The 24,653-nt window shown below is 40.3% G+C and overlaps 1 protein-coding gene across 4 annotated transcripts in view; it reads left to right on the top strand.

The window, feature by feature from the left end:
* The first annotated feature begins 2,369 nt into the window (after window positions 1-2,369).
* EIF2AK2 (eukaryotic translation initiation factor 2 alpha kinase 2) overlaps window positions 2,370-24,653 on the top strand; it is a 33,462-nt gene continuing 11,178 nt past the window's right edge. The window contains exons 1-10 of one of the 4 annotated variants that reach the window (XM_045549403.1): window positions 2,370-2,418; window positions 9,292-9,426; window positions 9,771-9,891; window positions 13,595-13,740; window positions 15,836-15,962; window positions 16,341-16,408; window positions 16,565-16,658; window positions 17,569-17,603; window positions 18,867-18,929; window positions 20,596-20,718. In XM_045549403.1, coding sequence (XP_045405359.1) covers window positions 9,308-9,426; window positions 9,771-9,891; window positions 13,595-13,740; window positions 15,836-15,962; window positions 16,341-16,408; window positions 16,565-16,658; window positions 17,569-17,603; window positions 18,867-18,929; window positions 20,596-20,718 — 896 coding nt within the window. In that variant the 5' untranslated portion in view covers window positions 2,370-2,418; window positions 9,292-9,307. Of the gene's footprint in view, window positions 2,419-2,496; window positions 2,611-2,942; window positions 3,147-9,291; window positions 9,427-9,770; window positions 9,892-13,594; window positions 13,741-15,835; window positions 15,963-16,340; window positions 16,409-16,564; window positions 16,659-17,568; window positions 17,604-18,866; window positions 18,930-20,595; window positions 20,719-24,653 lie in introns of those variants that run through there. The other 3 variants (XM_045549405.1, XM_045549404.1, XM_045549402.1) reach the window with 3 other exon arrangements.

Here is a 24,653-nt window from a genome sequence, read left to right as displayed (position 1 = left end):
ATAACTGAGGCTTTAATACTCCACCCCACTGTCCTATTAGGCCAGCTGCTTTTGGATGATGAGGTTCATGATAAAGCCATTGAATCCCATGGTAGTTAGTGTACTGCCTCACTTTTTCTGTAAAATGGGTTCCTTAGTGAGAAATACCATGAAGCTGAATAAGGCATTCAGAATGTCCAGCAATATGTTGGCAGAAACACTGCCGGAAGGAAAAGCAAATTGAATAAGTGTTTACTCCAAAGAATAAGTGGAGTAAGTGCTTTACTCCAAATAGAAAAAAAAAAAAAAAAAATCCCTTACCTCTCCAGGTAACTGGTCTACCACCAAGTGGCTGGCTGATGTCCCTTGGAGTATGAAATTCCACACTGGGGGCTTAGTGTGGATCTCTGCTGTTGGCACCTTGGATGTTCAGCAGCCAGATCAACCTTACCCTCTTTATGTGTTTGAATGAGCACTGGGGTAGCTGGGGAAAAGGCTGGCTGACATAAGTCTTCTTTCTCAACTGCTTCTCAAAAGCTTTCTCAGAAGTGGATTTCTTTGGTGAATGATTCACAAGGGAACCCAATTTGCTCACATTCTGTCCATTCCAAGTGGTTCATCAACATCGTTCTCCCTAAGACCTCTTCATCATGAACCCTCAGATCCCATTCCTTCCCAGTCTCTGAATATCCAGCTAAATCCTTAGCTACTGACTCTGCGTAAGCCACTGAAGGAGAGGCCTTTGGTTCTTTTTGGGGGACATGGTTAGAAAGTGAATAAATAGGTTGTGTGTGGTTAATCTACTCCAATTTTCCTGACTCCCTAAGTATTTTTGATTTCTTCCTCTGCATTACTTGGCGCTGCAATTTCATTTAACGTGGCCACCACCGAGCTCAGGTTGTGGTAGAGCAACAGAGCAAACTGCTTGGCTGCTCCAGCTGCGGGAGCTAGCACATTGACTTTCCTCATCTTCACGTCATCTTTAGAATCACTTTTCCATGCATATTTCCTGGGTTTTGGTTGATAAAAATTACTGAAATCTTGCAATCTTTTTGTTGTGTAAACCATCTTCTCTCAACCAGATCATTTTTTTTAAGTGGACAGGAAGTAGGATTTATTGGTGGGTGTGAATAAGGAGGGGGCCGCACAGTGGAAGCCCCCACGAGTGCTGGGCCCACCACTGGTCCAGGGGCTCGATCAGATCTTGTCCATATCCTCTTGGGGCACGTTAGCATCTGATTCTAGTTCTAGGAATGAAAATACGAGGTGGGGATGGGGCATCTGGGCAGTCAGCAACTCCTTGCAAGATGACTGCTTCCAGCTCTGCAAGCGAGGCTGTACCAGCCTCATCAGACAATGGTGGAAAGCCTGTGAGATGTAGCAGGATTTGGGGGGGCAGTGGTACTTGGATTCATTCAAATCCACCCAAATTCCCAGGGCTTCCTTCTTTCCCAATCAATGCCCTCAGTGTTCACGGTAGGAACCTGAGGAGGCTGCAAATTAAATTTATCTTGTCATTCCGTTACCTGCAGCATCAGGTTTCACACCTGATTGTTACCACATCAGCCCCGAGTCTACATGAAATAAGAGGTTCTTCTTGGGCAGTCAGTCATACAAGCTTGTGTCCTCTGATCATGCTTGAGCTTGTCATTTCTTTTTATGCTCTCTTGTGTAGTCCAGGGGCTCAGAAATTCAAAAAACTTGTCCCTGCTTTTGCCATCGCAGCTGCCACAGCCACCCCACATCCATGAAGCTGACAAACGGACACCTGCAAACACCCACCGCTGTCACAGCTTTCTTGTCACCTGGAAATGCCACAGGAGAATGGCTCTACCTCCTGTCTACCTTCTAAACCTCCCACCAGTGCTTCTCGTTTGGGGAATGTAAACCATGCCCGGGACCTGAGCTACGAGGAAAGTGTATATTTCAGCTGGGGACACTGCAACACAGGGGGATGTAGAAGAGAGGCAGGAATAGAGGCACAATATTTAATGTATATTCGAGGTCCCTCTTGGGACGACCTTCCTCCCTCACTGCAGCTAAGATGTTGAGAGTACAGACTCCTGGTTCTAATTTTAGCCCCACTGCTTAACTAGCTGTGTTACCTAACTTCTCTATGCCTCGGACCTCAGTTTTCTCATCCCTTGAATGGGATTGGTAGTGGCGCCTATCTCCCGGTATTGTGAGGATATATGCATCGACTGGCGTGTGAGACAAGACAAATTTTCAATACTCTTAAGTCACTGTGGCAATGAGCCAGTGTGACTCTGGGAGTGTGTCACAAACCATCAGGTGAGTAGGGTTTATTATAAATAGAGGGCTACTTGCATTGCACTTTGGTAGGAAACTCCACGAGGTCCGGTAGGAAGTTGCACTTTGGAAGGAAACTCCAGGAGGTCCGGTAGGAAGCAGGTGGCGCTCCTTAACTGCAGGTGCCTGGTAAGGGGGCAGGCAAGTACCTGTCCAGGACGGATGGATGGGTGGGAACGGGTTCAAGGGCGATTACGCCCCAGGCCTCTCCTCACCAACTTCGTGGACTTGAGGGAGCAGCAGTGAGGAATGGAGGGAGGGGCACGGGCCCCGACTTGAACTGGATCCTGGGGTTGCCACCTACCGGCGGCGGGTCCCCGGGTGAGTTCACTTACTCAGTTTCTTCTATTGTCAAATGGAGCCCATAATATCCACCTCCCCAACCCCACCCCAAATGTGAGCGTTGAAGAGTAAGTGGGATCACAGCGGGGCAACGGGGTCCTCTCCTCCCGGCCGGCGCTTCCCCGCAGGGGTCGGTAACTGCCCCAGGGGCGCCCGGGGTGCGGGGTCCCGGACGCCTCCCGCGCACCCTGCGGGGCAGCAGCGCGCTTGTGCGGGAGGGGACCGGGTGGCGGGAGAGGAAGGAGGAGTCCGGGAGGAAAACGAAACCGAGAGCGAGCCGCCCAGACGCGCTGCTCTCCGCCCGGCGCGGCGGCGCATGGGGAGCCCGGCTGGTGGGCGCCGGAGAGCGCGGGACGACGGGGACGCGGATCGGCAGCCCCCGGCCAGGCCGCCCCGGAGCGCCGTCCCAGGCCCGCGGCCAGGAGGGGGCCCTTCCCGGATCCCCGGAAAGGATCGCGGAACGCGATGGGAACTAAAAACCATTTTCCTCCCACGAAAAATTTTGTTCAGTGCAGGTAAAAACTATCTCCCAGGCAGAGGTTGGGGGCTGGGGGAGTCTAGGCGAAAACGGATCGCGCAATGACTCGATAGGCGGACGGGAAACATGGAGGCCTGAAATGCCCATAGGTTGGCTAAATAGTCTCTGGCTAAAAATCTCGTGCCTGGAGGGTTGCGATAGTTTCCCAATTGCCCAGTCTCAGCTCCTGCCCCCGCTCTGTCTGCCTCCCCCCACCTCCACCCCATCGCTCTTTCCCACTCCTCCGCAGCTAAGTGTTCCTTTAAGTCAGAACCAGACACTCCCTCTCTCAGACCTCCTCCATAGCTGCCTGTCTTGTCAGAATTCTAGAAACCTGAGGTCCCCAACCCCCTTGGAACTGCCTGCGGCCTGTTAGGAACTGGGCCCCGCATCACCGCCTGAGCTCCGCTCCCGCCTCCTCCCCCATCCTCCCCTCCCCGGAGAAAAACTGTCTTCCATGAAACCGGACCCTGGTGCCAAAAAAGTTGGGGATCGCTGCAGTATAACCGCTTGTTAGGGCCAGGCAAGGCCCCTGGCTGCCATGGCTTCCTTCCTGTTCCTAGGGCCCAGTCAAGCATGCTCCGTCTCTAGGCCTTTGCACTGCCCCTTCCTTCTTCCCGGAAAGCTCTTCCCCCAGACACCTGTTTGGGCAAATCCCTCACTTCTTCCAACGCCTGCTTATCAGAGCAGCCTTCCCCCAACAACCTGCACATAATGCAAACCCCACTCTGCCCTCTCTGCTCTCCTTACCCTACTTCAGTTTTCACCGTAGTTCTTATCACCCTGTGACATTTTCTTTATGGATTTGTGTTCCTCCACCACTAAGTTCACAAGAGCAGGATTTTGTTCAGCAGCACCTAGTACATAATAGGTGCTCATTATATATTTGTTAAATGAGTGGTAATTCATAAATTCTCTTTGAATTCTGGAATAATGAGACTTCCTATTGGAAGTTTTTACGTTTTCTTTAGTACTAAAAATGCTTTGCCAGATGGAAGCTAAAAGACATGCTCTCTGCTGTCACTTTGGAGTGTACACTCTTAGGCAGATTATGCTCTTGTTCTTCAGTTTGCTTATTTGAACCTGAAGATCCAAAACTCTCTACCTGTAGTTTATTCCTTTATGAATCAGATACCAGTTGAATGCATGTTATGTGTGAATTATTGTGCAGTACTTGCAGGAGGCTCAGTCTGTGGGGGTTTGGGGGGCCTCATAGTCTGCTGGAAAGGAATGGAGCTACAGCCGGAGTAATTTCTGGGCATGAGTAAAATGGACAAATACCATTTGTTAGTGATTACAATGGAGATTTATTTTTGGTGAATGAGTAAGACATAGAACTTGCTCCCCAAAGGGCTCAAGGATTAGTTTAAAAAGCAGTGAGGGCTGTGACGAGGGTCTGGCAAGGTAGAGTGGCAGCCCATGGAGGGGCACTAACTGATGCTACAGCATCAAAGAAGGCTGTGTTGATCCGAATCGATGATTGGAGGTTGTCTGGTAGACAGAGGATGCAGATACTGCATTACAAGTTTAGAGGAAAGCAGGTGACAAGTCTTGGAGGCAGGATCTGGAGATACTTTGGTATTCATTCATTATTGAGTCCCTATTATAAGCCTGTTCCCTTTCCTCTTGTAACTCATGTTCCATTTTGGAAAACAGTCATAAATAAGCAATTGTAATAAAGAGGACAAGGACTGTGAAAGAGCCAGTGAAAGAAAGAGTGTCGGGGATTTTGAAGTGATATCTGTAGGAAGTAGGAGTTGACCAAGCAAAGGCAGCAGAAGAGGATAGAGCCAAGAGCATTTTAGGAGGGAAATGGGTTGGACAGAGGCAGTTAGGGATTCAGGAAAGAGTCAATGGTGGAGATGTATTTTTGAGAACCGTCACTGTGGAGGTGAAATTTAAAGCCACAAACTTGGAGGTGGTCACCAGGGGAGTGAGTGTAAGTGGAGAAGAGCAGGTCTAAGGACTGGGCCCCAGGATACTACAATCTCTAGAAGAAAGGAAGATGAAGAGGGACCAGGAAAGGAGTCAGAAAAGGAATAGCTTGTGAGAAAGGAAGAAAACTGGGAGAGTGGGTGTCTTAGAAGTCTAAGCTAAGAAGGGGGTAGGAGGAAGAAGGGAATGAACAACCATATCAAATGTTGGTAGACAAGGACTAAAAACTACCAGATTTAGTGATGGGGAAGCCGTTGGTAACCTTGACAAGAACTATTTCAGTGGCTTGTGGAGGCTGCATGATTGGATCAATGTTTGAAAAAGATTGCAATGTGGCTATTGTAAAAAAAAAATAGAAAATTATAAGTATTGATGAGGATATGGAGAAACTGGAACTCTTGTGCATTGCTAGTGGAAATGTAAAATGGCATAGCCACTGTGAAAAACAACTTGGTGGTTCCTCCAAAAATTAAACATAGAATTACCATATGATTCACCTCCACTTCTAGGTATATATCGTAAATATTTGAAAGTAGAGACTTAAACAAATATTTATACACCAGTGTTCATAGCAGTATTATTCATTATAGCCAAAAGGTGGAAATAACCCAAATGTCCATCAACAAATGAATGGATAAAGAAAATGTGTTATAAACATACAGGGAATATTATTCAGCCTTAAAAAGGGAGGAAATTCTGACACATCCTATAACATGGATGAACTTTGAAGACATTATGCTAAGTGAAATAATCAGACACAAAAGGAAAAATATTATATGATTCCACTTTTATGAGGTACCTAGAATAGGCAAATTTATAGAGACAGAAAGTAGAATAGAGGTTAGCAGGGACTGAAAAGAGGAAGAAATGGGGATTTATTGCTTTAGGGATACAGACTTTCTGTTTGGCATAATGAAAAGAGTTCTGGATGTGGATAGTGGTGATGGCTGTACAACATTGTGACTGGACTTAATGCCAGTGAATTGTACACTGAAAAGTGGTTAAAAGGATAAATTTCATCTTATGTATATTTTATCACAATTTTAAAATGTAAAAAAAAAAAAAAGGAAAAAAAAAAGATCATGATGGCTGCAGGGTACAGGGTAGAGAAGGAATTGAAGTAGCTGTAGGAACTGGTTCTGAGATTCTTGCAGCCGTCCAGGAGTGAGGTGTTGGTGGCTTGAACCAGGATGGTGGCTATAGACATTGTTGAGAAGTAGAAAAATTTTGGTAGTAGGACCTAGTTATAGATTAGAAGATAGGGAGAGGAAATGTCAAGGATGCCTCTCAGATTCATGGTTTTCAGACTTGGATGGATAGTAGAGTCATTTTCTGAGAAAGGAAACTCCAAAACAGTTTGGGGAAGATCATAAATGCAGTTTTGGATATTTTGAGTTTAAAGTTCATTCAAGGTGTTCAAGTGGAGATAGAGAGATCTAAAACTCAGAGAGAGGTTCAAAAAGGATATGTAAATTTTAGAGTTAATGACATGTAGGTGGTCATTGAAATCATGGACATGAAAGACATCACCTAAAGAAGAAAGTATAGAGTGAAGAGAATAGGATCTTTGGATCACACCAACATTTACAGTCTACGAAGATTAAGGAATGGTAGAAAGAGTGGCCCTGGAAGAAAGAAAATCAAAAGAGCTTTCCAACAAGAAAGAAGAGGTCTAACAGGGTCTGCTTTCTGTCTCTATGGATTTACCTATTCTGGATGTTTCACATAAATGGAATCATACAATATTTTATGATCTTTTATGTCTGGCTTTTTTCATTGAGCATAATGTTTTTGAGAGTCATCCATGTTGTAGCATGTATCAGTACTTCATTTCCTTTTTTTTTTTTTTTGAGACAGAGTCTCACTCTGTTGCCCAGGCTAGAGTGCCGTGGCATCAGCCTAACTCACAGCAACCTCAAACTCTTGGGCTCAAGCAATCCTCCTGCCTCAGCCTCTCAAGTAGCTGGGACTACAGGCATATGCCACCATGCCCGGCTAATTTTTTCTATATATTTTTAGTTGTCCAGCTAATTTCTTTCTATTTTTAGTAGAGACGAGGTCTTGCTCTTGCTCAGGCTGGTCTCAAACTCCCTGACCTCAAGCGATCCTCCCACCTCAGCCCCCCAGAGTGCTAGGATTATAGGTGTGAGCCACCTCACCCAGCCAGTACTTCATTTCTTATTATGTCTGAATAATATTCCATCATGTGGATACACCACATTTTGTTTACCATTCATCGGTTCATGGACACTTGGTTTGTTTCTACTTTTTGGCTATTGTGAACAGTGCTGCTATGAACATTCATGTGTAAGTATTTGTTTGAAAATTTGTTTTACAATTCTTTGAAATAACTGAAAATGGAATTGCTGGATTGTATGGCAATTCCAAGTTTAACTTTTGGAGGAAATACCACACTGTTTTCCCCAGCAGTTGCATTGTTTTACATTCCCATCAGCAATGTATGAGGATTCCAGTTTCTCTACATCCTCACACACACTTTCATTTTTTAATTATTATTATTATTGTTGCCATCCTAGTGGGTGTGAAATGGTATTTAGTTGTGGTTTTGATTTGCATTTCTGCAAATGACTAATGATGTTGAGCATATTTTCATGTGCTTGTTGGCCATTTGTATATCTTCTTTGGAGAAATATCTGTTCAAGTACCTTACCTGTTTTTTAATTGGGTTGTCATTTTGTTGTTGAGTTGTTGGAGTTCTTTTTTTTTTTTTTTTTTTTGAGACAGAGTCTCACTTTGTTGCCCGGGCTAGAGTGAGTGCCGTGGCGTCAGCCTAGCTCACAGCAACCTCAAACTCCTGGGCTTAAGCGATCCTACTGCCTCAGCCTCCCGAGTAGCTGGGGCTACAGGCATGCGCCACCATGCCCAGCTAATTTTTTTTTCTATATATTTTAGTAGGCCAGATAATTTCTTTTCTATTTTTAGTAGAGACAGGGTCTCGCTCTTGCTGGTCTCAAACTCCTGACCTCGAGCGATCCACCCGCCTTGGCCTCCCAGAGTGCTAGGATTACAGGCGTGAGCCACCGCGCCCGGCCTGGAGTTCTTTATATATTCTGGATACTGTACTACTATACCCTTATCAGATATATGATTTATAGGCATTCCATTCTGTAGATTGGCTTTTCATTTTCTTCATAGTGTCCTTTGTTATTATTATCATTATTTTAATTTTAATTTTTTTAGAGATAGGGTCTGTCTCTGTTGCCCAGACTGGAATGCAGTGGTGTGATCATAGCTCACTGCAACCTCTAACTTCTGGGCTCAAGTGATTCTCCTGCCTCAGCCTCCTTAGTAGCTGGGATTACAGGTGCGTGTTACTATGCTTGATTAATTTTTATTTTTGTAGAAATGAGGTCTTGCTGTGTTGCTCAGGCTGGTCTCCAACTCCTGGCCTCAAGCAATCCTCACTCCTTAGCCTCCCAAAGTGCTGGGATTACCCGGCCCATCGTGTCCTTTGACGTACAAAAGTTCTTAATTTTGATGAAGCCTGATTTATCTATGTTTTCTTTTGTTGCTTGTGCTTTTGCTCTCATATCTAAGATTTCATCACCAAATCCAAGGTCATGAAGATTTACCCTTATGTTTTCTTCAAAAGGTTTTATAGTTTGGGCTCTTACATTTAGATTCTATATCCTCCAAATTTTGTTTGTAATTTAAATTATTGGCACTGTCTTGGTCCAGTTAGGTCTGTAAACTGGGGTCTTAATTTACCCATGGGTTAAATTATTCTAAAATTGATTTCTGCAAAATTTGGGGGATTTTTTGGGTTATATTGGAGAATCTATTTTCATATAGCTAAATCCTTCATAATTTCATAAATTTCACTTATATATACTCTAAATCTTTTTCTTCTGAACATTAAAAAACCTAATTATACTCTAGCAGCCTTTTTCCCTTTTAAGCAAATGGACAAATTTGTACTTGACACTCAATGGAAGCAGAGAGCAGAGTTAAAGAGAAGGGCCCTATTCTTTCACTGGCCAGTTGAGTTTTGAAAGTAGGAAATTTTGGAGAAATTAGCTTTGTTGTGCAGTCCATGAGAGAGGAAGAATGGTTTTGAAAGAAAGTCTCTGAATTTCTGTGGAGCCGAGATGAGTCATACCTCTATTTGTCTTTTAAACTGGATTGGGAAAAATCAGGTTAAATATGTTCTGTTAGTATCACTCATTCAAATATCTCTTCTACTGTAGGTTACGGGAAGAAGAAATGGCCAGTGATCGTTCCCCAGGTTTCTTCATGGAGGAACTTAATAGATACCGGCAGAAAAAAAATGTAGCACTTGAGTATCGTGAACTGCCTAAGACAGGACCTGCACATGACCTAAGGTAAGTTGCTATAAAAAAGGGTATGGCCCTACTAGGGAAATGGAAACTCTGGCACAATGTTGAGGTTTTAATACTTTAGCCCTATAGCAAAGTTGCCAAAGAGTTCTGTGAGAATCCTCTTAGCATAAAATGGTCACCCCAGATGACTCCAAAGGAAAAAGGGGGTATAGAAACCTTTCTATGCTTCAAGAAGATGTGCTGGTTTGGGTGACTGCTTAAATTATATATTGAACATAAGTTCAAACCCTCAAAGGTCGTCATAGGAGGCAGTGGCACTTAGAGCACTTGTCCTTAGATGGTGCATGAGTTGTATAATATTTTATGACTATTTTCTTTGTAATCAGGTTTACATTTCAAGTTATAATAGATGGCAGAAAATTTCCAGGAGCTGAAGGTAAAACAAAGAAGGAAGCAAAAAATGCTGCGGCCAAATTAGCTGTTGAGATACTTAATAAAGAAAACAAGGTGAGTGATTGCCTTTTTTCTTAGTAAAAAGGAACTCACAGATCTATTTTATATTTCTTTACATTCAAGAGTTTGGTTCAATCCTTTTTCCCTGTCTCTATTTCTAGTGAGAGATACACCTAGGAAATAATGGGCAAAGCTGGATAATATTTATTTAGAGTGTCAGCAGCAGTTAAATACTCTAGAGCTGAACACATATGGAAAAGTGAGAAATGTTTAGTGAGAATTGAGCTGACAGGTTCTAGAAGGAGTCCCTTCCATCTAATTGAGCAAGTATAGTAGAAAAGGAAAAAGAGTGGGGAGAGAGGGGCAAAAACCTACCTAACAGGTACAGTGAACACTATTTGGGTGATGGGCACACTTATAGCCATGATTGCAAGCATTATAAAAGTGATCTATGTAACCAAAAACATTTGTAACGCCTTAATATTTTGAAATAAAAAAAAGAAATAAAAGGAAAAAGAGGTAAAAATGATTGTAGGGAAAATGATGTACAATTGTCCCTCAGTATCTGTAGGGAATTGGTTCCAGGACCCCTCACAGATGCCAAAATCCACTGAATTCAAGTCCTTTGTATAAAATGGCATAATATTTGCATATAACTTCGCATATCCTCCTCTATATAGTCATTCATCACTTATGGACTGGGATATGTTCTGAGAAATGCATTGTTAGGCAATTTTGTCATTGTGCAAACATCATAGACTATACTTACACAACCCTGGATAGTATAGCCTATGACACACCTAAACAATATTGTATAGCCTATTGCTCCTAGGCTACAAACCTGTACAGTTTGTTAATATACTGAATACTGTGAGCAATTGTAACACAATGGTAAATATAATACTTGTATATCTAAATATAGAAAATGACAGTAAAAATGCAGTATAAAAGATAAGAAGTGGTACCTGTACGGGGCACCTACCATGAATGGAGCTTGCAGGACTGGAAGTTGCTCTAGGTGAGTCAGTGAGTGAGCAGTGAGTGGATGTGAAGGCCTAGGACATTACTGTACACTACTGTGGACTTTACAAACACTATACGCATGGGGTACACTAAATTTATAAACATTTTTTCTTCAATTATAAATTAACCTTAGCTTACTGTAACTTTACTACTTTATAAAAGTTAAATTTTTTTAACATTTTGACTCTTTTGTAATAACGCTTAGCTCAACACACACATTGTACAGCTATACAAAAGTATTTTATTTTGTTTCTTTATATCCTTATTCTGTAAGCTTTTTTTCTGTTTTTAAAATCTTTTATTTCTTTTTACTTTTTAAACTTTTTTGTTAAAAACTAAGACACAAGTACACACATTAACCTAGGCCTACAGAGGGTCAGGATCATCTATATCACTGCCTTCTACCTCCACATCTTGTCCCATTGGAAGGCCTTCAGGGGTAATATACACATGGAGCTCTCATCTCCTATAACAATACCTCCTTCTGGAACACCTCCTGAAGGACCTGCCTGAGGCTGTTTTGCAATTAACTTTTTTTTTTTAAATAAATAGAAGGAATATACTCTAAAATAATGATAGAATGGACACGTTTGAAGCCCTGACTCAGGGGGGTGGGGGGACAAGGGCAATATACATAACCTAAACCTCTGTACCCCCACAATATGCTGAAATAATAACAAAAAAAATGTAAAATAAATAAATAAATAAAATAATGATAGAAAGCATAGTATAGTAAATACATACACCAATAACATAGTTGTTTATTATCATTATCCAGTACTGTCTACTAATAATTGTATGTGCTATATACTTTTGTACAACTTGCAGCACAGTAGGTTTGTTTACACTAGCACCACCACAAATATGTGAATAGTGCATTGAACTATGACATTACCATGGCAATGACATCGCTAGGTGATAGGAATTTTTCAGCTCCATTATAATCTTACGGGATCACTGTCATATATGCCGTCAGTTGTTGACTGAAACGTCATGTGGAACATGGCTATACTTTCAATCATTTCTAGATTACTTATAACACTTAATGCAATATAAATGCTATGTAAATAGTTGTTATACTCTATTGTTTAGGGAATAATGACAAGGAAAAAATCTGTACATGTTTAGTACAGGTGCAAACATCCTTTTTTTTTTCAGATATTTTTGATCCAAGTTTGGTTGAATCAGGGGATGTGGAGCCCGTGGATAAGGGTAGCCAACTGTATATGGAGGGTAGTTAATGGAGAACCAATATATGTGTAATTGGAATCCCTGAAGATGAGAACAGAGTAAATAGTGCAGAATGAAACGATCTGAAGATATTCAGCAGAAAATGTTTATGAAATAAAGAAAAACTTGACTGTAGATTAAAACAACTCAAAGATACAGGAAAATACAGAACCACTCAGATCAACCTTGATCATTATGAAAATACTGAGCTCCAGGGATGAAGAAAGAATGCTACATGCACCTAGGAAGAAGAAAGAAAACATGTAAAATGGAAAAATATTTTAAAAAGTGGCCAGGTGTGGTGGCTCACGCCTGTAATCCTAGTACTTTGGGAGGCCAAGCCAGGAGGATCACTTGAGGCCAAGAGTTTTGACACCAGCCTGAACAAGAGCAAGACCCTGTCTCTACTAAAAATAGAAAATTTAGCTGGGCATGGTGACATGTGCCTGTAGTTTCAGCTTCTTGGGAGGCTGAAGCAAGAGGATCACTTGAGCCCCAGGAGTTTGAGGTTGTTGTGAGCGAGGCTGATGCCACGTCACTCTAGCCTGGGTGACAGAGCAAGACTCTCTGTCTCAGGAAAAAAAAACAAGTTTCATGCTGTGTACAGCAACCTTAAAAACCAGGTAAGGGTGGAGCAATGGTTATAAAATGATACATGAAGTCATTTACCTGTGAGACACAGAGGACCGTTCTCAGATATTGAAAATTTTGGAAAAATTGAACTTTCAAGATACTGAAAAAACTTACTTCAAGATATCATCCTTCTAACCAACACTGGAAAAAAATCAAGCAAAATAACCAATCATAACTATTAATGAGCTAGAAGAGCCAAGAAGTTAGAAAAAACAATGGAATATCTTCCCCTCAAAAAGCAGAAGAAAGAAAATAATAATGGAAGAAATTAATCTAAAAGAAACAAAGAAATAATTACAAAAAAATCAATAAAACCAAAAGCTAGTTTTTTTACAAGATTAATAAATTAGAAAAACTTTGAACAAGATGTCAGATTAAGAAAAAAAGAAGGTATAAATAACAATAGCAGGAATGATGCTGTTATAGTCATCTTTTTCATTAAGTTTTAATCCAGGATACAGCTTTATGCTAATATCTGTTGCCCTCTTTTTTGAGATTTAGAAAGGGTACTGCCCAGTCATAGAATGATTTAAAGGAAAAAAAGAAAAAGAAAGGGTACAGCAAGCTAGAAAGTGTTATCGTACTTTGCAAGGAAAAAACAAAAAAATGGACAATTTTGGTTTTCCTTACGAAACTATAAAAGGAAAATGGCTGATTTCTTTCTTATTGCTAAAATTTGTCCTTGTGGGTTTTTTTTTCTGGTAGAGGGAGGTATATAGTTATACTTTTACTCAACGTGATATAGTAGCGAAACACATAGCATCTAAGTTGTCTTTCAAATTGCTCTTTTAGTACTTTTATTAGAAAAAATAAAATAAAAGGGTCAATCTTTGTTGTCATTTATATTAAACAAATTTTTTTTTCTTTGTAGGCAGTTAGTCCTCTCTCATCGACAACAGACACTTCAGAAGCATTCTCCATTGGGAATTACGTAGGCCTTGTTAATAGGATTGCCCAGAAGGCAAAAGTAACTGTAAATTATGAACAACGTCAATTGAAGGACCAAGGGCCCATGAGGTGAGATGTAGTTCAGCCTTTCCTTCTGTTTTTTTTTTTTTTTTAATTCTTTTTTATTTATTTATTTATTTTTTTTGAGACAAAGTCTTGCTTTGTTGCCCGGGTTAGAGTGCCGTGACATCAGCCTAGTTCATAGCAACCTCAAACTCCTGGGCTCAAGCATCCTCCTGCCTCAGCCTCCCAAGTAGCTGGGATTACAGGCATGCACCACCAGACCTGGCTAATTTTTTCTATTTTTAGTAGAGACGGGGGTCTCTTGCTCAGGTTGGTCTCGAACTCCTGACTTCAAGTGATCCTCTCGCCTTGGCCTCCCACAGTGCTAGGATTACAGGCGTGAGCCACGGCGCCCAGCTGCCTTCTGTTTTCTTATATCTAAGCAATAAAGTGGGCTTCTTTTTATAAATAAATCCATGCTTATCTAATTTTCCAGAAATATTTCTTTTTGTACATTTCTGTATGGAAGGTTTCATATGATTCATAAGCAAATGGGGACTTATAATTTGTAATCAAAATGCTTAATTGCTGTAGCCATGAGATCCATCTACCATAATTGATCAAATTAGGGTAATCCTTTATTTCCAAGGTATATCTGAATGGTTTAGCTGTGGGACACCTGAGAGAGTACAGGGTACCTCTGCTTGCAGGACACGGAGATCTTCCCATCACTGAGGTCACAATAGCAGTAACTGTGTGACAATCTTTGTGCCACATGAGCAGAATGACTCCCCACTGTTGTCAGATTAGGGAGCTGTTTGTCCAGGTGTTTGTCTCTCGTATTTGATTAAATGGAAAAATGCCATGTATCAGAAGGAATGCCTTCTAGCCCTAGACTTTGAAGAGACCAGGATTTGAGGGATCTGATGAGGGAGACAGATGAACCAGAGCTTGAGAGTTACTGGGAACATCACCAGTGAGCTAAGATGTGTGGAATTGAGTCTAAAGAACAAATTGGAACTGGAAAAAAGAGGAAGCAAATGAGTATGAGGGAGATTGTTCTCAACTACAACTAACTGGTGAAATGAGAGAGAAGAAAAAACATAAAATAAGTGGCAAATAGTCCCATTTAGTATACTGTCCTATGAAGTAACTCAGCCATTTGCTTTTTACTCTGATGACTTTTGGGCCAGAACCAGGAAGAGAAAAATGTGACAGTATTCATTGGAATGAAATAGTCAAAAGTGAATTCTGTGAACCCACCTCAATAATTAGAAGACTATTTTATTTTTCCGTAGCTCACTTTTTTGATTCCTTTGAATTAAGCACTCTAACATTAAATACCTAAAAGAGAGAAGTCTATTTGGGGATACCTGAACAAAACAGCAGCTATAGCAATGACCCAGTTGCTCAGCCCAGCTCTTTAATTCAGGGCCTACCAGGGAAGACTTACTCTGGTTGGATGTGTTTCTGTCTGTGACCTCCACTTGAAACATAAATTAAAAGAAATGCAAATACTGGAATAATCTTGCAATAATATATAGTAATTTCATGATATAAATTGCCATGTCTATTGCTTTACCCCTTGAAGCGTTGCCTAAGCACAAATGTCCTTACATCTAATATAAGGAAAGTGTGGGGTATATACACTGTTGGGATTTTCTTAAGTTTTTGTGCACATAGAAAATGCTGAAGTTAGAGCAAAATCTATGCTATGCTCATCTCCTACAAAGGCCATAGCACTGTAACCTCACAGCTTCTCCTGTAGAAGCCCTACTTTCTCTACTGGCCTTTTCTTTCCCATTTGAGCATCTCTGAAAAATTCACAGGGTCTCTTTCTTTCTTCCCTACCTCCATATCTTTTGATCTCTGGGGAGTTTTAAAAAATCACCACTTAGTGCCTTTGTGCCAGATCTTTCAAGAAAGCAACAAAGAGTTAGAAGTTGCCTGGAAAATGCAAGCTGAGACATCAGCTAATCCTGGTTATTCAGACAAATCAGTTCCCCATCTTATTGAAGGTTTAAATTATACAAGATATGAAATATAACTCTAATAAATTAGTGTTATCTTAATTTCTTGTTACTATGTGATTTTTTTCAAATCATAAGTTAGATTTCCTATATTTTTCATATTTGGATAAGTACTGTCTCATTTCTCCTAGGTTTCATTGTAAATGCAAAATTGGGCAGAGAGAATTTCATATTGGTAAAGGTTCTACTAAACAGGAGGCAAAACAATTGGCTGCTAAAAATGCATATTTGCAGATGCAATTGGAAGACCCCTATATGGTATGTACTGCTTTTGGATTTAATTTTTATATTTTAAAATTCCTTCTGATGTTGATTTGAGGTTAGACAGTGTTTATATAATGCCAAAGCAGCCAGATAGTCGTGTAGCAAAATGATTCCTCTATTGTGTGTCACACCAATGAACCATAAGTCATGGAGCCATGAGGCCCCAGTGGGATAAAAGTTCTGTTGGCAACTCAGGGTTGTTTTTAAATCCAAATCAAACATCAATAAAAGTGTATTAATTTTATAATTATTTATGATTGTAGGTTTGGTAAATGTGGGGACATAAGTGTGATAGTACGTAGAGACTGGGAGCCACTGTCAAGAAGTAATTTAGTTGCATTTAAGCCTACAAAGGGCTGCTCTTTCTTTCAGAAAGCTGATTCTTGTTCTTTTACTGCTGAGTATAATTCCAGAAGCATCCCTTCTGAGACCAGCAAATGGTATGTGTAGACAAACAATTGTGATATTTAACACATTCAAATTGTTGCCTTGAAAGAGCAACTTTTATGAAAAATTTTAATGTTTAAGGAGGATTTGGAGAAACTAGTGATAAAAAATAGAATTAATAAACTAAGAATTATACCCTTTTCTTCTAGTGCTTCCGAATCATCATTGGAAATTATCTTTTCAGCAAATGCACCAATGAGAAATCATAACGGTGACAGTTTAAGTGATTCTTCATATTCTATGGTATGGTATTAGTTTCTAAACTTCCTACTTAATCTTACTTTCCTGTGTTTCCTCATTTAAAAATGATCTCCAGTATTCCACCATAATTTTGATATTTTTACCTCATGCACTCTTATTAAATAATAACATTCAGTAGCCTTTTGACTCCCTCTTTTCTTTATAAACCCCCATTCCTCACATGCAAAATTCTTCCATACTTCACTTCCATCTTTCCCTACTCACCCTTGTATTTTAGTATATGCCTGTGATCTTTTCTCTACCACCCAGCTAGATGATATTTAAAGGTTCATTAATGTAGTTTTGTTTCTATTTGTAAAAATCAGAACTAAACTTAAAATTAAAAATAAACTTAAAAATCATATAATGTTTTAGCTGGGTGTGGTGGCATGTGCCCGTAGTCCCAGCTCCTTGGGAGGCTGAGGCGGGAGGATCACTTGAGCCCAGGAGTTCAAGACCAGCCTGGGCAACGTAGAAAGACCGTGTCTCAAAATAAAAAAATCACATACTTTTTATGGTAATGATTAGTGTTACAAAAGTATTCTGTTTATAAAGAACTACAAATCAATAATGAAAAGATAAGCAACTCAGTAGAAAAATGTATAAAGTATCTGAACAGACATTTCAGAGAAGAGATACCCAAATGGGCAACAAACATGAAAAGGTGATTTACTTTACTAAAAATCAGGGAAATGCAAATCAAAACAATTAGATACCATTCCAAACCCATCAGATTGGCAAAATTTAAGTCTTGCAATACTAAGTGTTGGTATAGGGCTTGATGAGAGTACAGATACTGATGGACTAAGAAACATGGTCACAGAGCCTTCTAGAAGTACAGGAGGAAGAATAAGAGAATGTAAGATGACTGATTTAATCATCTGAAATGACTTTCTGTTTTCTTTTGTTATAGAATGGTCTCAGAAGTAGTCACAAGAAGGTAAAAAGGTGAGTGTCATTGTTCATTTGGACATAGTTTGAACTGCAGTTTTATTTTAGACTTGATCTGCTACCCTTATTTATTATGTCTTCAATATTTTAGAGTGTTGTACACTCTAATTTGAGTGGTGTTTCAGAAGTAGAAAGCTTGAAATCTACAAACAATAATTTAAATGTGTAGAGAAATCTTTGAATATAGGCACATGCTACACTGTAGACATAAAATGCTAGGGGGTATTGCAAGAGTAATTAGTTAAGAGTATTATTTTGCATGAGGCTGACAAGGGAGTGGGCTTGGAGAGATGTTTTCAAGAGAAGTGCATTATTTTGCAAACAAGTAAGTAGGGTTAAAATAATGTCATAAAATTGGGTAAAAGAAAAAAGATCAAATACAAGTAAGTAGGGTTAAAATAATGTCATAAACTTGGGTAAAAGAAAAAAGATCGAATGTTACGTCAATTCCGGTGAATTGGTTTCTTTAACTGAAGAGAACAGCAAGATTGTAAATATAGTCAGAAATGAGGGTGAGATGGCAGCAGGAGCCATTATGAGCCACCAGTGAATCCTGAACAGTGGATGATGTGTTGAAGAAGATGATCCTGGCGTGAATGCATGGATGGAGAGAAGAGAGGTCTGCGTGTGAGGTGATGAGGCCCTCAGCCACGGTTACTGCAACAATGAGGAGGGATGAGGAGAACTGGTGAGAGACACTGTAAAGGAAGACTAGATATGACTTGAGTGCAGTATCTGGGTGACAGCACGAAGAAGACGCACAGGAGACAGGAGTTGAAGAGTGCTCCATTTGGAATGGGACACAGTCAAGAACCATGGCATTGATGGTGCTAAGGAAGTTGAAGACTTGAGGGCTTAGAGGGAAGATAGCAATTTGGATATGTTCAGTTTTAGGTGGTGTTTGCACTTCCAGTTGCATGTGGCTTATTCCCAGAATAACAGTCAGAATGAGGGTGCAAGCAGGTGCACTTCCTGAGGTTTTGAGTCCAGAGGAAGAAAAGGAGAGGCTAGTGGCATGTCAACAATGAGTGTTTTAAGATGAGAAAAGGAACCAGGAAAGGGATGAAACATTATTAGAAGACAGAGGAGAACTGTAGGTAAATAGTTTTATAAAGAAAAAAGGTTAACACTTGCTACCCTGTTATTCTAATAGTTGACTCAAAATATAAAAAGCCTAGTGCAAGACATAAAACCTACTCTAAACAAGTTATATTTGATTCCAGTTTTATTTGAGTTTTACATTCTACTCTTAATTTTTAGAAATTTGGCACCTAGATTTTATCCTCCTGAGGGGAATGGAAACAAGCATACTGTGGACGTCAGGTAAGATGGAACTCTGAAATAGAATTGTTTAAGCATATGTTCATTCAACAGAAGATTCTTAAGGGCCTGTTATGAGGTTAAATTATGTTTCCGCCTAAACAGTTTAATTGTTGTAGGAAAATCAGCCCTACAAAGGATCGTCATCTCTTGGAGAAGTAAGATTTAGACAAACCCAAAGGGAGTGTGGTACATGTAGATCTCTCTGATGCTTATGTGCATTTCTCTGGCATCTGTGGAAGTTTTTAATATTGAAAGCAAATACTCCTGCAAACCAATGATTTTTTTTTAAGAAAGTACTTCTGTAGGGATCAGAATTGATCTACCTGAATTTGTTTTCTGTTTTCTAGCTCCATACCACATTTCACTTGAAAAAACGGTTCCTCCAAATACCCAAAGGGTATTTGGGTTTAAATGAAATATCTAAAATGAAGGAGGCCTATTTGCAACAGGGGGCACTGAATATAAGTTTAAAAAACAATAAGGAATCAACAAATATTTATTAAGCATCTAATATATAATTGGCACTGTGCTAGGCCTTGGGTTTATAGTAGGAACAAATAGAAAAATGGTTCCTGCTCTTGTGGAGTTTTGTGGGGATGACCGACATTAAATGAACAATTACATGTAAACTCTACCATTGCAACCTATGGTCAGAGCTCTGAAGGAAAAGCAATGACATGGGGAGAATGGAAGCAGGACCCCTGGATTTAGGGTGAGAGGTGAGGCAAGCCAGTGAGGTCACATTTGTGGGGAGGCCTGAAGGATGAGTTAGCACAGAGCAGTGAGGGGCTCTGTGCTGGGTGTAAGGAAGAGCATTGGGAAGGAGAGGGTGGAAAAGGTGATGCTGAGTGCTCAAGAAGCAGACAGGAGGCTTGGAGTGTGTTGGGAGTACAGTGAGCCGGGCACAGTGCCATGAGATGAGGCCGCAGGGGGAGGCAAGGGCCACATCATGTGGCACCATGCAAGCCACTTAAGGGCTTTCTGTTTTTTGCTGAATGCAAAGGTTGAGAGACTGGAGGGTTTTGGCAGTAGAGAGCCATGATCAGACTCAGCTTCCATCGCTCTGGTTGCCGTGTGGATCGTGGATGGGAGCAGGGCAGGACAGAAAGTCAGAGGTCTGGGTACTGCAGGAGTCAAGGTACTGCAGGAGCCTGAGGCAGGTGTGGGCTGGGATGAAGATGTTGGAGGTGGAGAAAAGTGGACAGATATCAGAGATATGTTTTGGTAGTAGAATTGACAGGGCTTAGTGATGGAATATGGGGCATGAAGGAGGAGAGAAAACCAGGTAGTTATGAACCTAGGCAGGCTCAGAGCCTATGCCCATTTCTCTTACAAGAGCATGGTGGTGGCTGTGGCACACAATATGGCAATTCTTTCTAATATTTTGTGCTTGTGATAGGATTCTTTATCATGGCTCTTGAACAGCCAAGAGTTGACTATGACTCCCAGGGATGATCTGTTATGTTGGGCTATCTATGGGAGGAGCATGAGGAGGGACTGCCCTTTGTGAGTCAAGAGTTTCTGCCAAGTGGACCTTTCTTATTAGAAAGAGCGAATCACGTTTGTTATACAGTCCATTTCATAAGTGCCATTACAGAGAAAGCGGGTGGGGAGGAGGGAAGTGTGGACACTGAATCTCAGAATAACAGTGGTATTTGTCTTTAAGGTTTGCCAAGGATTTTAAAGAAATAGAACCAATTGGCACAGGTGGATTTGGCCAAGTTTTCAAAGCAAAACACAGAATTGATGGAAAGACTTATGTTATTAAGCGTGTTAAATATAATAGCGAGTAAGTAGTAAATGTTTTATTTTTTTGAATGAGAAGGTATATTGAACTTGCACTGTTCTCTTTTATGTTTCCCTCTTCTTTATTGGTGTATCATTCACTTCTTTCTGGTCCTCCTTAAACATTTCATTCTGCCAAGAGGAGCTTGGCTTACTCTGAACTTTGTGGTTATTTCAGCAAAAAATGGATATACCATTGATCATCATTTTGAGGCTGTCATGAAAACTGAAGCTGTAGCATCATTTGGTTTAAGGTGACCTTTGAGATGTTCTAGGCTCACCTCTTTATTTTACAGATGAAGAGACTGAGATGCAAAGATGCAAACTGATTTGTCTAAGGTAAAAGCTAGTTAGTAATTGTTCTGATTATCTATTATTGCATAATAAACTACTCCAAAATGCAGTGGCTCAAAAACAGCAATTTATTGTTATACCTCATGGTCGTGTGGGTTGATTGTGCTCATCTTGGCAGTTCTCACATGGGGTCTCCCAGGTGTTTGCAGTCAGGAGTCATCTGAAGCCTCGACTGGGCTGGATAGCCAAGCTGGCTAGCAGGTGACGCTGGCTGTGGGCTGGAAGTTCAGCTGTGACTGTCAACCAGAGCACACACATGGCCTCATGACGTGGCCTGGGCTTCTCACAACTTAGGGCTGAGTTTCAAGGATCGTCCCAGAACAAGTCATCAGGAGAACAGGAGGGAGTGGCAAGTTTTCTTTTGACCTAGTCTTAGAAGTTCCAGAATGTCACTTCCACCACATTATATTGGTTAAATAAGTCACTAAAGCCAGCTCAAGGCAAGGGCAAACCGACTCCCTCTCTTAATCTGAGGGGTGGATGCATGTATGGGAAGGGAAGAAATTGATGATGACTATCTTTGGATGCTACTATGTAAGGAGGTGGAGATTGAGAACTCATCCACGCTGGAACACCAGTCCACTGTGCTCCCACTAGAACCCATTGCTTCTCGTGTTTCTTTATGTATTATCTGCCCCCTCCCCCTCACTGGATGGCAGAACTCGTTCAGGAAGGAAAACACATAGTAAGAAGGTCTTCACCAGTTCACAAATCTTGCTTGTTCCTCTCTGACAATTGTTACTGTGTGTAAATTGGCAAGACTGATCCCCCAAAGACTAGAGAAGGAGATGGAAAAGGGATCTGGGCTAAGGAAAATGATAGGAGCAAAGCACAAGCAGGCATGGAGTGTCAGGTGCTCTTCATCTCAGTCAAACAAACCTACTTCCTGTCCCCGTGGACAATGACTTGCGTTTAAAAGATCCTCATACCTCCTCAGCATCAAAACAAGCCTTTTTCCTTCTTCATTGTTTTACTTAATAAGAATGAAGAAAACACAGTGGAAAGTTTTAAGAATAGACTAGACCAGGCAGAAGAAATAAACTCAGAGCTTGAAGGCAACTCTTTCAAATTAATTCAGTCAGTCAAAAATAAAGAACAGAGAATTAAGAGGAATGAACAAAGCCTACAAGAAATAAAGGATTAAGTAAAATGGCCAAAGATAATCATAGACATCCCTGGGGGTGATGAAGAAAATTCACAAGGGCTGGAAAACCTATTTGAGGGAATAATTGAGGAAAACTTCCCTGGTCTTGCTAGAGATTTAGACATCCAGGTACAGGAAGCTCAATGAACACCAGGGGGATTCATTGCATAGAGCCAATCGCGAAGACACATAGTCATCAGACTGGCCAAAGTCAAGATGAAGGAGGAACTCCTGCAAGTCATGAGGCAAAAACATCAAGTAAATTACAAAGGAAAACCCATCAGGCTAACTGCAGACTTCTCAACTGAGACCTTACAAGCCAGAAGAGATTGGGGCCCCATCTTCAGTCTTCTTAAACAGAACAACTGCCAGCCTAGAAGTTTGTATCCTGCAAAACTAAGTTTGTACCCCTGTAATATTTTGAAACAATAAAAAAAATCAAAAAGGAAAAGAAAAGCATTGGGGAATGAATAAGTGAAAATAAAATCTTTTATTTTTCTTATTCTTAATTGATCTCACAGATAACAGTTTGTTCATAATAATAGCAATAATGTATTTGTTTGTATGTTTATATATGTATGTAGGTGTGTATATATGTGACTGGTCTAAATGCACCAATTAAAAGTGTGTGTATATATATATATGAATGAAGGAACAATAGTCCTATATATATAGGAATGAAGGACTGTTGTTCCTTCCATTAGATAGCAATTTTTAAAAATGGTAACAATGTTGATGAAGGTGCAGTATCTTGGACATTTCTACTGGCTTATGAATTGGTACAACATATTTAAATATATACTTGGAAATAAGAATGTGGAGCCATAAAAATGTACATATGCTTTGACTCAAGGATTTCCTGTTTGAGAACCTGTTCTAAGAACATTATCCAAATTATGGCTATATACAAGAGGATATAAATCACAGTGAAAAATTAGGACAAATAAAGCAATAAAGAAATGACTAAATAGGTTTTGTTCTCTCCCCGATCAATGGCTATAATTTTGCTGCCATTAAAAATGAGAGTTATAGGCTGGGCGCGGTGGCTCACGCCTGTAATCCTAGCCCTCTGGGAGGCCGAGGCGGGTGGATCGCTCGAGGTCAGGAGTTTGAGACCAGCCTGAGCGAGACCCCGTCTCTACTAAAAATAGAAATAAAAATTATCTGGACAACTAAAAATATATATAGAAAACATTATCTGGGCATGGTGGCGCATGCCTGTAGTCCCAGCTACTCGGGAGGCTGAGGCAGTTAGGATCGCTTAAGCCCAGGAGTTTGAGGTTGCTGTGAGCGAGGCTGACGCCACGGCACTCACTCTAGCCCGGGCAACAAAGTGAGACTCTGTCTCAAAAAACAAAACAAAACAAAAAAAACAAACAAACAACAAAAAAAATGAGAGTTATATACCGACTTACACATGAAATGATTTGATGCTGGAAGTTGCATCAGAATAATTCAAAGGAAAATGAGGAGGTGGATAAGAGCTGGGAGTCAATAACTGTTTCATCTGGTGATGCCTATGTAGGGGTTCATTATACTATTTGCTCTACTTTTTAATGTTTTTTATGTTTTTAAATCTTACATTAAAAACTTTGTAAGTGATGTTTATATAGATTGTGTTACAACAAGAAAAACAATAAGGATAGTATGTTATATGGAAAAATAGGATAAAAATTAAATATAATTACAAAGATAGAAAAATGTATTTGAAGAAAGACTGTAAGAAATAATCCAGGCTGGGCATGGTGGCTCACACTTGTAATCCCAGCACTTTGGGAGGCCAAGGTAGGAGGATCGCTTGAGCCCAGAGTTTGGAGACCAGCCTGGGCAACATTGTGAAACCCTGTCTCTACAAAAAAATTTTTTTAAAAAAAGGCAATAATCCAAAATAAAAACAAATTGTTTTAGGACTGTAATGGTATCAGTATTTTTTTCCTTATTTTTACAAATTTATGTCATAGAGTTATGACATTTTTTAAATTAAAAAATAATATTGTAAAATGTTTGCTTATCCTTCCTCATCTTTGAGATCTCAAATTTATTTACTCCATTTAGCTTGAATTGTTTTAGTTCTTGACAGCACGTCCCCATAAAGCTCCTGCAGTCTCTGCATAAATTATCCTCTTTGTGTATTTTTGCCCCACCTTGAAAATCCTGAATTAGGTTCTTCATGCTGCATGGGTTATCTATGCTTGCTGTACAAATGGGGTTTGCTTGTCAAATCCAAAGATTTTTAACACAAGTCTAAACAAAATATAATGTAAAAATTGCATCACTGGCATTTTAAAGACCACTGCAAGTGATTTTTAAATTATCTGATGTTTGGAACTATTTACGTCACTGCTTTTTCTTTTATGCTGAGTGTGAGAACGGTTATTTTTTTTTTCCCTGTATGCTCACTTTTTCCTTTGAGTCTCCTGGCTTCCATTCTAAAACTCAGT

This window comes from Lemur catta, chromosome 4 (assembly GCF_020740605.2).
Source record: "Lemur catta isolate mLemCat1 chromosome 4, mLemCat1.pri, whole genome shotgun sequence".
Classification (NCBI taxonomy): Eukaryota; Metazoa; Chordata; class Mammalia; order Primates; family Lemuridae; genus Lemur; species Lemur catta.
This window is presented reverse-complemented; position numbering and strand designations above follow the sequence as displayed.